Raw genomic sequence first — 12,259 nt, 5'->3', positions numbered from 1 at the left:
CTACACACTACTTATTTTTATTACACGGAGTGAAGCTACTCCCCCCCACACTGGTTATTATGTATTATATTATGCGGTGGCTCAGATGAGTGTTGCGTGACCCAGGTCAAAGGTCAAATGTAGTGGTTGAAGCTCAAGGGCTTTTGCTCAGCTCAAGGAGTAAAGTGTGTGTGTGTATGTGTGTGTGTGCAGGCACGTGCATACATAGGGGTGAAGGGGTGCCCGGGCACCTGCCTTTTTCATTTCTCATTAGAAAGTGCCCTTTTTATGCCACCCTCTTTTTTTTTTTTTTTTTACAGTTGCACATATATATATACTGCCCTGCCCTTCCAAATGAAAGATGTCACGATAGAATCTAAATATTAGGTAAAGAAAGAGAGAGAAATGCCACCCCTCTCGTAAATAATAGGTCCTTCCAGCCAACATGTAAACCGCGCAGGGCCAGCAGTGCACTGAACAGGAAATTGATATCCAGCTGTTGTTGAGCTCACAGTGCCCTCACACTCGAGTCCTCTTTTTTTACAGTTACTATTTCAACTAAAACAAAGCAAGAGTACACATCAGGTAAGGTATTTGCCCAACAAAATAAAATGTTGGGTTTGCAGTGCACTGTATATTTTCGTGAAACACGTCGCCAGCCCCTCTCTGTCTGCTGCTGCTAGTGCAGGAAAATCACGCAGCTCTCTCTCTCTCTCTCTCTCTCTCTCTCTCTCTCTCTCTCTCTCTCTCTCTCTCTCTCTCTCTCTCTCTCTCTCTCTCTCTCTCTCTCTCTCTCTCTCTCTCTCTCGCAGCTGTTGGTCTGGAGCGCATATTGTGTTATTAAAGGGACACTATGTAGTTTTGGTGACATCTATCGGTGAAACTGAATGTACCATGATATACTTGTATTAACCCCAAAAATCGGGCTCGCGCGCTAACCGCGCTCGCATTACATTTACTAATTAATGACCTTTTATGATTTCAGGCACCTGCCTTTCTAAAGTCTTGTGCACGTCCCTGTGTGTGTGTGTGTGCCTGTGTGTGTGTGTTTGTGTGTGCGTGTGCACTTTTGCGTGCATTTGTGTGCGTGTGTGTGTGTGTGTCACAGAATGAAGACCCAACAAAGCGAATGAATCTCGCTGGACTGCAGCAGCTGGACTGTGATGCTGTCCACGCAGGCAGCAGCATCATCAACAGAGAATCGTTCACCGTCTATTTAGTACCGAGCATCTCTCACGTGAGAGAATAGGCTAGACGCCGAATCTCTTGGGTGATGGTGCACTGAGGGCTGCTCTGCTCACGGGGGCTGTGTGCTCTGAATCTGTTAACACCAGCGCCAAAAAACAACATGTTCTGTGTAGGGTTGGGTACCGAAGTTATTACATCGGTCCTACAGAGCACCAGATTTCGGTACCTTTACACATGTTTAGTATAAGGTAGTGTAATATGATAGACAAGAGGGAGCCTTCCCACAATATATATATATATTACTGTCCCGTCTCTTGGGTCTTTGGAAAGACCAGACGAGGTCAGAGGAGTTTGATAATAATTACTGAGGACGGCCAGATAATGTTGATATTTCAACATTTACAAACACAATACATGCTCATGCGATTTATTTTGTATGGTGTGTTACAATACAATAAACAATAAATAACAAAATGTTCTAAATAAATAACAATGCAAGGGCGGTCGGATGGCGTAGCGGAGATTACGCTCGTCACCAATGCAAGAGGCTGCGGTCTCGACTCCCGGAGTCAGCATTGCCATGCGGCTTTGGCCGATCGTCATACTAACTCGTTTGGCTAAGTTAGCAGGAGGGAAGTCGAGGGTGGTAATCTGCCAGGTCAGGTCTGGGCGCCTGCTCAGCGAAAGGCAGGAAATGGTGAAGGCAGTGTGACCTCCACGCGCTACGCTTCACCAATGAGAGCCCTCGCTGCCAGGGGAAAAAGAGCCACTGGCTGTCTCCACATGTGTCGGAGGAAGCATGTGGTAGGCTTCAGGGTTCCCTTGTACCGACCAGTAGGAGGAACATGCGCACAACAACCAGGTAGGGGGGGGGGGGATTGGCATAACGACTAAATTGGGATGGGAAGAAAATTGAAAATCAGCAGAGAAAAAGAGGATAAAAATAATATATATAAAAAAATAACAATGCTGAAGTTAAGAAGTTTGGACTTCTCAAAATGTTTTCTTATCACAGAGAGAGTTAAGTATAGCGAAAAAGGTACCATTGGGTACCGATACCGAATTCCAGGCACTGGTACTGGTACCGGTATCACATGTGAATGGTACCCAACCCTAGTTCTGTGGCGCACACGTGCTGCTGAGGTAGCCAGCGTGTCCCAGGCCTAACGCGTGTTGGCTGATAATACGTGTTTTAGACCTCTCGTGGCCTGTACGTACGGTCTACATGGTGGACGGTGTGCGCGGTCTCCGCGAACATCAGGTCACTTCATAATTATCGTGCTCAGAGTGGCTCAGTGCACGTTCTGACAACAATCTCAACACGGCGTGTGTCTAGAAGCACCATGGAAGGAGATGACAACAGTCACTATAGGTATCCCACAGTTCTCCCTCTACATGGCACCCGCATTGCAGCTGGAATGAATGGGAGTCAATGAGCCAGCGAGCCAAATACCCACCTCTAATGACACAGACTAAGTTGAGCATTTTGATAGCTGGTTTGTTTGTCGTTTTATTTATTAGGATATTCATTAACTTCGGCTGTTCCATAAGAAGCTTCCTTCAAAAGAACAAAAAAAATCTTCTAAATGATTGTGGATGAATACAGCAATGTTAACAACACAAAATAAGTGTGATTTTTTTCTCCAGTCATTCATATTTCTGCTACTTTTATCTCTGTGCCATGTTTAACCGATTACTGCCCACTGGCTTCACAAACCCTGCGTTAGATAATGGCTCGTTTCTATGGTACCCAAGTTCCCCAAAGTGGCGTCTGGGTCTGCCAGTGCTTCTTAACTACACAGCATCATTACACCAATGATCCACTCTCAAAGAGCACCTACGGGAGCCTGCAATTCGAAACTGGCCCCTGTAAATGTCCTAACCCAACCCCCTCCAATGTACAGTAAATGTCCTAACCCAACCCCCTCCAATGTACAGTTACCCCCCCCACCTACCCCCACCTACCCAACCCCCTCCAATGTACAGTTACCCCCCCCTCCACCACGCCTACCCAACCCCACCCCACCCCACCCACCCAACCACCTCCAATGTACAGTTACCCCACCCACCTACCCCCACCTACCCAACCCCCTCCAATGTACAGTTACCCCCCCTCCACCACGCCTACCCAACCCCACCCCACCCACCCAACCACCTCCAATGTACAGTTACCCCACCCACCTACCCCTACCTACCCAACCCCACCCATCCCACCCAACCACCTCCAATGTACAGTTATCCCACCCCACCTACCCCCACCTACCCCCCCCCCCCCACCCAACCCCCACCCCACCTACCCAACTTCCTCCAATGTACAGTTTCTTCGTCAAATGTATATACTCTCTTTTTTAGACTCTTTTTTGTATCACAAACAGTACTGTATTTGTAAATCTGGTATGTCATAAATGTCTAAATGTAGCAGTACTGTCTACCTGTATGTCATGTATGTCATATGTTAATATGAATTGAAAATGGAGGACCCTGATGTAAACAAGACGAAAGTCTTTCTCTGGTCTGCATCCCCTTAACAATTGTGTGTATTGAGCCGTACTGTATTGTACCCATTCTGCAATCTGTTAATAACATTTTCAATCAATCAATCAATCAATCAATCAATCAATCAATCAATCAATCAACCAATCAATCAATCAATCAATCAATCAATCAATCAATGATCACAGTAAAGATCCCTCTCAGCTCTAATTGTTCTCGTAGTACCAGTTTACAAAACCCAGTCAGACGAGAAGGTAGAGTCTACTAATTTCCTCTCTTAGTTTCCTCTTGGTTTCCTAACTTAGCACAATGAATGGACGTGGATGAGAAGCTGCTAGCCTATAGGTGTTGGCCCGGAGTTTAAGCTAGGCTAGCCGCTTCTCATCCACTTCTCTGTTCATTGTGCTAAGCTAGGCTAGCTTTCTACAGTACAGCCGGATAGCTTTCTACTGAACGCAAAGAGAGGAAAATTGGCATCTATCTTTTGTCTGTCAACTCCATCCAAACTACATTGCAGAGAAAGGTTAATCATCGAGTTTGGAATATCACATACAGTACGTTGGTACACCGTGCAACAACCGGCTTGGCACAGAGTAAAGTCTGGGTGTGTTTGATTAAGTGAAAACCTCACTTAATGGCAGCGGTGGCCTAAAGGTTAGAGAAGCGGGTTTGTCACCGGAAGGTCGCCGGTTCAATCCCAACCGCTGAAGTGCCCTTGAGCAAGGCACTTAACCCCCAACTGCTCCAGTGGAGTTGCTTAGTGGCCAATGGTGTCGACTGTGGTTGTACTGGGCAGCTCCCAGGTGTGAATGGAACTGTGTGAATGTGAAGCAGGGCGTTCCTGAAAAAGAGCATCTGTGCTCAGCGAACATACCATGGGTAAATAAAGGTTAAACAAACAAACAAACTTACCCAGGTCTGAGGCTGTGTGTTATGGACAGGGAGCACTCGCCGAGGTGTGATCATGAAAATGCTACATTTCTAGGGCAACCATAACGCTTTCACTACCACACTACAGAAGGTTAACCTTTCACTACCACACTACAGAAGGTTAACCTTTCACTACCACACTACAGAAGGTTAACCTTTCACTACCACACTACAGAAGGTTAACCTTTCACTACCACACTACAGAAGGTTAACCTTTCACTACCACACTACAGAAGGTTAACCTTTCACTACCACACTACAGAAGGTTAACCTTTCACTACCACACTACAGAAGGTTAACCTTTCACTACCACACTACAGAAGGTTAACCTTTCACTACCACACTACAGAAGGTTAACCTTTCACTACCACACTACAGAAGGTTAACCTTTCACTATCACACTACAGAAGGTTAACCTTTCACTACCACACTACATAATGTTAACCTTTCACTACTACACTAGTTTCAAGTTTCAAGTTTCTTTAATAGTTGTCATACAGAAGTACAGAATACTTTCATACAAAATGCTTCTTACTGTTACGCTCCAGAGACTGTGCTAGACAAGATAGTATCAAATAACATAGTATAGCATGTAAATTAGAAGTAGAAAATGAGGTCACAGTGTTCAGTATAGACATATGTACAATGTTCGATGCAGAATAGACGTAACTGAGTTACCATATAATATACAATACTATGCAGTGTACTAATGTACAATACTATATAGTGCAAAGCAGAAATGGGATGAGGTACAATTTAGGTACAATTTACAGTAAGGTGTACGAGTTGTAGTGCAATCCTTCATCAATAAATATAAAGTGTGGGGAGTGGGTGCTACAGTGTGTTTGTTTAAAGTGAGTGTGTGCTATAAAGTGTGTGGAGTGGGTGCTACAGTGTGTTTGTTTAAAGTGAGTGTGTGCGTGTGGATGTGTGTGCTATGTGCGTTTGATGGTTGTTGTTGTGTAGTGTTCATTGTTCGTTGAGCAGCCTGATGGCCTGGGGATAGAATGTTAACCTTTCACTACCACTACCACACTACAGAAGGTTAACCTTCTGTGGTAATGAAAGGGTTAACAACACAATTAGTAAGTAATTAACCACTGGAAAAAAAACGACTAAGGTAATGTGGAATGGGCTAGAGGATGAACAAAAATATTGTGAAAACATAAATCAATTCAAATCTAGACTAAAGAAATCTATTTTTGATAGGTACAGAAGGGAAGAAGAGCTTTAATTGCATATTAATGAACAACATACATATGATACTGTATTGTACGTTATATTATATTACATTATATAATCATATTATAATTAATTTGTATATTATATTGAACTATATTTGCAGTATATACTATTATATTATGGTACTATATTATATTGTATATATCATGCACTATATATCTCATATCACATTATATATGTGCTGTATACACTATTATGTACTATATACTATTATATACTGCAGGTATACTATACTGTAATGTGTCCTGTAATGTGTACTATATGTGTGTACTGTAATGTGTACTATATGTATGTAAAAAAAAAAATTTGGCCAATCAAAGTCGACTAAACAAATCCTTAGTCGGGGACAGGCCTAGTACCTAATGTATAGATTGCTGTCGCGGTGTGTCTATAAATGTATACATATAGCGTACAACACGGTACACATTGTCGGAAGGGCCGTGAGTCACCCACAGTGCATGAGTGCACTTTAAGCAGTCGTAATAAATAAACACGCACGACGCCGGGGCCATTGCCGAGGCAGAGCAACGGGAACAGCGGACTACAGTAAATCCAGTGCGGTGACGGGTCATTTGAGATGACATGGTGGTAATAGCACAACAGCGCAGTAGTACCCTGTGCAGTAATACGTGACAGGTGCTATATAGAGTCTGGTGTCGTGGTGTACAGTAGGATCCCGCGCAGGGCGGTGGGTGGTGGTGGGAGGTGTGGCTGAATAGAGGTGACTTATAGAAGCACTTTGCTCAGGGGAAAAAGCTGTCGAGGTGCCCAGTTGTGTCTAGTGATGGTCTTATAAAGTTATAATAATAATAATAATAATAATAATAATAATAATAATAATAATAATAATAATAATAACAATAACAATAATAATAATAATAATAATAATAATAATAATAATAATAATAATAATAATAATAATAATAATAATTAATAATTAATAATAATAATAATAATAATAATTAGAAGTACATTTAGTACATTTATTGATTAGCCTTTGTACAACGTATCATGCAGCAAACACACAGATCATAGATATATATATAAAGACTAGATGACTCACCTGCGCTGCTGGCCAACGGAGACCGACGTTGCCACACGGCGGCCATCTTGCTACAGGGCAGCACGCCCACTCATAACATGAATGTCTGTGTAGTGCATGTACTATTGAAATAACCATAGCTTGCTAAATTTTCAACCGTTTGGTTTGTTACGTCAGAGATGTAGTTATCATACTGCATACTTATAATGGACTTTCATATGAAAAAAGAAAGAATCTTCCACGCAAGAATCATAGCCACGTTAATAACGTTTGTAATAAACCAAACCGTTTGTAAATCCGTCAAGATGTCAGCGAGTTACTGTAAAGAGTATTTTTGTTTTTACAGATCACTCACCTTAACACTTTGGACGCCACAGCGATATGCGTGATGTGGTTAAAAGCGCGACACTCTAAAATATACTAATACGTGGCGGTGTTTGCAGGGCTATAACTATATTCTATATTATAGCTATGGATACAATACTATGGCCCATTTGACATCAACTATCTATCGTTCAATATGTGTTAAAGAAATACTTTTTTCATCCATACATTCCCGTTTTATACCGTGGTGAATATGACTATAGTTTTAGAATAATCCTGTCTAATCCCAGAAAACGACGCTATGCAGCAATACGTGCAATTCACTAAAAACGTTGCCATTTCTCGCCTGTACACGCTACTATTTTGAAATCACATCTATATTATCTGTATTATGTTTCATCATGAATGCATGAAAGGGTGGGGGGGGGGGGGGGGGGGGGTAGTTTTTTGATGATTTGATTGTCACCATCGTTGTGGAGTAAAATACACATATATTGTGATCGAAGTGAAATCATGGTTGGATCACAGCAGGATTGATACCATAAAGGCCTTACCTTCACTAGGATGTACCCCAAAATGAATATTCCAATTATCTGATCGCGAGTCCCAGTATAGATCATATCGCCAACATAATCCGCCACACATCATGCACCGGGAGCAATTCACGCTTCTCAATCCCATCGGGACAACCGGTCCCCTTGCCCGACCAAGAGAAATCTGACGGGAGACTTCGGATCGACCCACAGGCCAAGACATAGGGTGACCAGATATCACGCATTGCGCGTGATTGCACAGCAAAACTGTCTCTTTTCACGCGTCACGCAAATTGAGACCATGTCCCTCTTATTGGTTGTCATCTGCGCGAACGTTGTCGTCCCCAGCCAATGGAACCCCGAACGCGGAAGTGAAGCTCCGTTGGGGAAAATATACACACAAGCGGGGCCTATTTGAAATCTCCGCGATAGCAAAGAGCTGAGTGACAGTGACACTGACAGCTCGTGCGACCCGCCATTAAGAAGAAGACAGACAGCTGCCTAGAACACACTCGTACTTTAAAAAATGCAGGACACACCAAACAAAAAGAGGAGGTGTAGTTACCGTAGCGAATGGAAAACAGAATACCCATGGGTGAGAAATGTCGAGGGGGATGCAGAGAGGGTTTATTGTGAACTTTGCAATAGTTCGTTCTGGGGGCGAATTTGATATAAAACGACATAGACAAGCTGAGTCCCACAAGAAACGGGTTACACAAAAGAGAAATCCATGTTCGCATTTCTCCGACCTAAAGACGTTGGACAAGCGGACAAAATAACTGCTGCAGAGGTAACAACTGTTTACCACACTGTCCAACATGCCCAGTCATACAGATCAGAGAACTCAAAACGCCTGCGGTTAAGCCACGGGAGGAAACAACCAAAGGTGTGTTAAATTCATGTGTGTATGAGGGTGTAGATTCCCTTAGGGAAAATGAAATATATTCCAAATATATTAGGAATTTAGTGGGAGTATTGCCAATATATTATTAAATGTATTACAATAACAATATATTATCAAAGGATATATCCACAATATACACATGGTAATTATATTGGTGTGTATATTATTCTATTTCCATATATTATGATATGGTTGGAATGGATATTGCCATATATTTCACTAAAATATATTAATAATATACTGCACACATATATATTTTTGATAATCACACGCTCAACTTCCTGCAGTCAGAGTGAACTGAATACATGCATTTCATAGCAAATATTGAAATAGCAGTAATACCACATTCATTATGAATCCCTGGACTTGTGAGTTGAGACTTGTGTTACTGTTCCTGCTCTGTTTGATAAGTGATTGTAAGTCTGGGTGGTTATTTAATGTATTTAATTTATTTTTAGTATTATTTATTATTATTATTATTTTGACACCCATTAGAGACAAAAGGAAAATAAAAATAAAATGAATAAGGGCAAAACATATTAGGCTTGTGGTCATTTTAATGAGGACAGTGGCGGATGAGCCTTGAAGGAGGGGACAGGGACAGTCCACCAAAAGGGCGGGGGGGGGGGCTGCGCGCTGGGGGGGGGGGGGGGGGGGGGGGGGTGTCCCACATTGTCCCTCACAAACATACCCTTTGTCCCACATTTGGTTTATTGGGACCTGGTCACCCTACCAAGACATCATGTTTCAAAGGGTGCTTGATACTGCCACCTGGGTGGATGCGGCCGGTATTGCACATTGGCATTCTCAGAATGATTCCCCACGTTAACCCAGATGTCCGTGTGCCTGTAATGACTGGAAATATCGAATAAAAGAAATAACCATGAAAACCCGACTATACTCGGGTTTGGCGCCCAAGCGTCGTCGAGTTAACCCGTCTATCATCGGGTCTGGCATCCAAAGTGTTAAAGCAGTAGTTAACTGTAGCAAGATGGCCGCCGGTGAACTACGCGGGAGACTCCGCCTTGAGCCATCTAGTGTTTATATATATCTATGTGCGAGACGGCCGACACACACAGTAACACACACACACTGCATGCATTGGGTTGCCAACGAAATTCCTTCTATGCGCTTGACCCATCCCATCGTCCTTCCCCCCAAGCAGACATGGGCTGCGGCGTGGGGCCGCGTCCGAGGACCGATCCAAGTGCTCCTGTCCGTCTTCGTCAGGGACGAAGCGACAGCGTTAGCGATCTGTTCTGCATGTTTTTCCATTGGGTTTTAATCTCTTTTTCTGGACGGGAAACCCAGGGAGAACATTGCAAACTCCACACAGAAAGGCCCGGGAGATACCCCACCTGGGTACCTGGCAACACGGCAACCTGGTCCCCAAGTGGGAATCGAACCCAGGACCTTCTAGACCTTGTTTCTAGTGATGGTCTTAAACCACCTCCCTGATGGCAGTATTACAGGTGTGTGTAGTGATGGTCTTAAACCACCTCCCTGATGGCAGTATTACAGGTGTGTGTAGTGATGGTCTTAAACCACCTCCCTGATGGCAGTATTACAGGTGTGTGTAGTGATGGTCTTAAACCACCTCCCTGATGGCAGTATTACAGGTGTGTGTAGTGATGGTCTTAAACTACCTCCCTGATGGCAGTATTACAGGTGTGTGTAGTGATGGTCTTAAACTACCTCCCTGATGGCAGTATTACAGGTGTGTGTAGTGATGGTCTTAAACTACCTCCCTGATGGCAGTATTACAGGTGTGTGTAGTGATGGTCTTAAACTACCTCCCTGATGGCAGTATTACAGGTGTGTCTAGTGATGGTCTTAAACCACCTCCCTGATGACAGTATTACAGGTGTGTGTAGTGATGGTCTTAAACCACCTCCCTGATGACAGTATTACAGGTGTGTGTAGTGATGGTCTTAAACTACCTCCCTGATGGCAGTATTACAGGTGTGTGTAGTGATGGTCTTAAACCACCTCCCTGATGGCAGTATTACAGGTGTGTCTAGTGATGGTCTTAAACCACCTCCCTGATGGCAGTATTACAGGTGTGTGTAGTGATGGTCTTAAACTACCTCCCTGATGGCAGTATTACAGGTGTGTGTAGTGATGGTCTTAAACTACCTCCCTGATGGCAGTATTACAGGTGTGTGTAGTGATGGTCTTAAACCACCTCCCTGATGGCAGTATTACAGGTGTGTGTAGTGATGGTCTTAAACTAATACCCCTGATGGCAGTATTACAGGTGTGTCTAGTGATGGTCTTAAACTACCTCCCTGATGGGCTGCCTGGGTGTCTGAATTGATTTGATTTGTTCCCTTCCGGCAGAGCGGAAGAGCCTTGGCCTTGGAGACCACACCGTGATGGAAGTAGTGACGACACTTTTCAATGATGTGCCGCTTTAGCTCCATGTCTGAATGTTGTTGACCTCAGCTCTGCTTTTACTACAGTTGTACCACCCAGAGGAGGCCAGGGTCCAGGCAACTCCACCCAGAGGAGGCCAGGGTCCAGGCAACTCCACCTGTAGATGGTGATTTCACCCACTGAGAGGCAGGCAGCAGGCTGTGGAAGTAGGAAACGCTTGCTCATCTACACTGGTTCTAAACACAGTAAATGGTAAACGGTGCGTTTATATAACAGCTTTTATCCAAAGCGCTTTACAATTGTTCCTCACATTCACACATTCACACACCGATGGCGGAGGCGACCATGCAAGGTGCCGACCTGCTCATCGGGAGCAATTAGGGGTTAAGTGTCTTGCTCAAAGACACTTCGACATGCTGCCCGGGAGGAGCGGGAACCGAACCGGGAACCTTCCGACTACCAGACGAACGCTCTACCTCCTGAGCCACTGTGCCCCACCCCCCCCCAGTGCTTATAGTCTGTTCACTCATGACTGTGTTGCCAAATATCACAATAAGAGGATCATAACGTTTGCTGATGACACCACAGTGCTGACACAACTGAAATGATGTACTTGACCCTTTCACTACCACACTACACTAGTGTGGTACTGAAAGGGTTAACCTTCTGTAGCGTGGTTGTGAAAGGGTTAACCCTTTGTCGTGTGGTTGTGAAAGGTTTAACCCTTTGTCGTGTGGTAGTGAAAGGGTTAACCTTCTGTATTGTCGCAGTGAAAGGGTTAACCCTTTGGTAGTGAGGAAAACAGAAAGGTGAAACAGTAAGTGGGGTTTTGGTCTGTGCCAAAAGGGTGCAAGTGAGCTTAAGCGTTCTACAGCCTTTTGCACAAGCGTTCTATTACACCCAAAAGTGTAGGACTATGTGCATATTCAGGTTCAGTGCTTGTTCAAGAGTTTTTAACACTTAAAGGGGTTTTGGGAAGAACTTAATTGAATTCCAAGCCCTGTCCAATCAGAACTCATCAGGTCAAAGCCACTCCCCGCTAGGTTGCTAGCAGGCAGCTATGTTTTAGCAGCAGACCTTTGTGTACGCGACTGTCATGCGCATAACAATTCCAATCATTTGACTTAGTCGTTTGTTTGATTGGGTGTCGTTATTTTAGCTCCTGCCCCTTACCGGAACGTTTCTTTTATTTCAGTGTCAAACGTCTTTTTATAAATTCTTTTTACTCTCGATTGCTGTCGATATATA

The 12,259-nt window shown here is 43.8% G+C and overlaps 1 protein-coding gene across 1 annotated transcript in view; it reads left to right on the top strand.

Moving 5' to 3' along the window:
- Nucleotides 1-1,108: 1,108 nt before the first annotated feature.
- LOC311247279 (UPF0606 protein KIAA1549L-like) overlaps nucleotides 1,109-12,259 on the top strand; it is a gene marked incomplete at both ends in the record, with an annotated part of 170,423 nt that continues 159,272 nt past the window's right edge. Inside the window, one exon of the mRNA XM_084337639.1 lies at nucleotides 1,109-1,216. Within this exon, the coding sequence (XP_084193765.1) occupies nucleotides 1,109-1,216 (108 nt within the window). The remainder of the gene's footprint in view (nucleotides 1,217-12,259) is intronic.

Source organism: Notolepis coatsorum (assembly GCF_963971535.1).
Source record: "Notolepis coatsorum genome assembly, chromosome: 20".
In the NCBI taxonomy this organism is placed as follows: domain Eukaryota; kingdom Metazoa; phylum Chordata; class Actinopteri; order Aulopiformes; family Paralepididae; genus Notolepis; species Notolepis coatsorum.
Note: the sequence above shows the minus strand (reverse complement) of the source record. Positions and strands in the feature narration are given on the sequence as shown.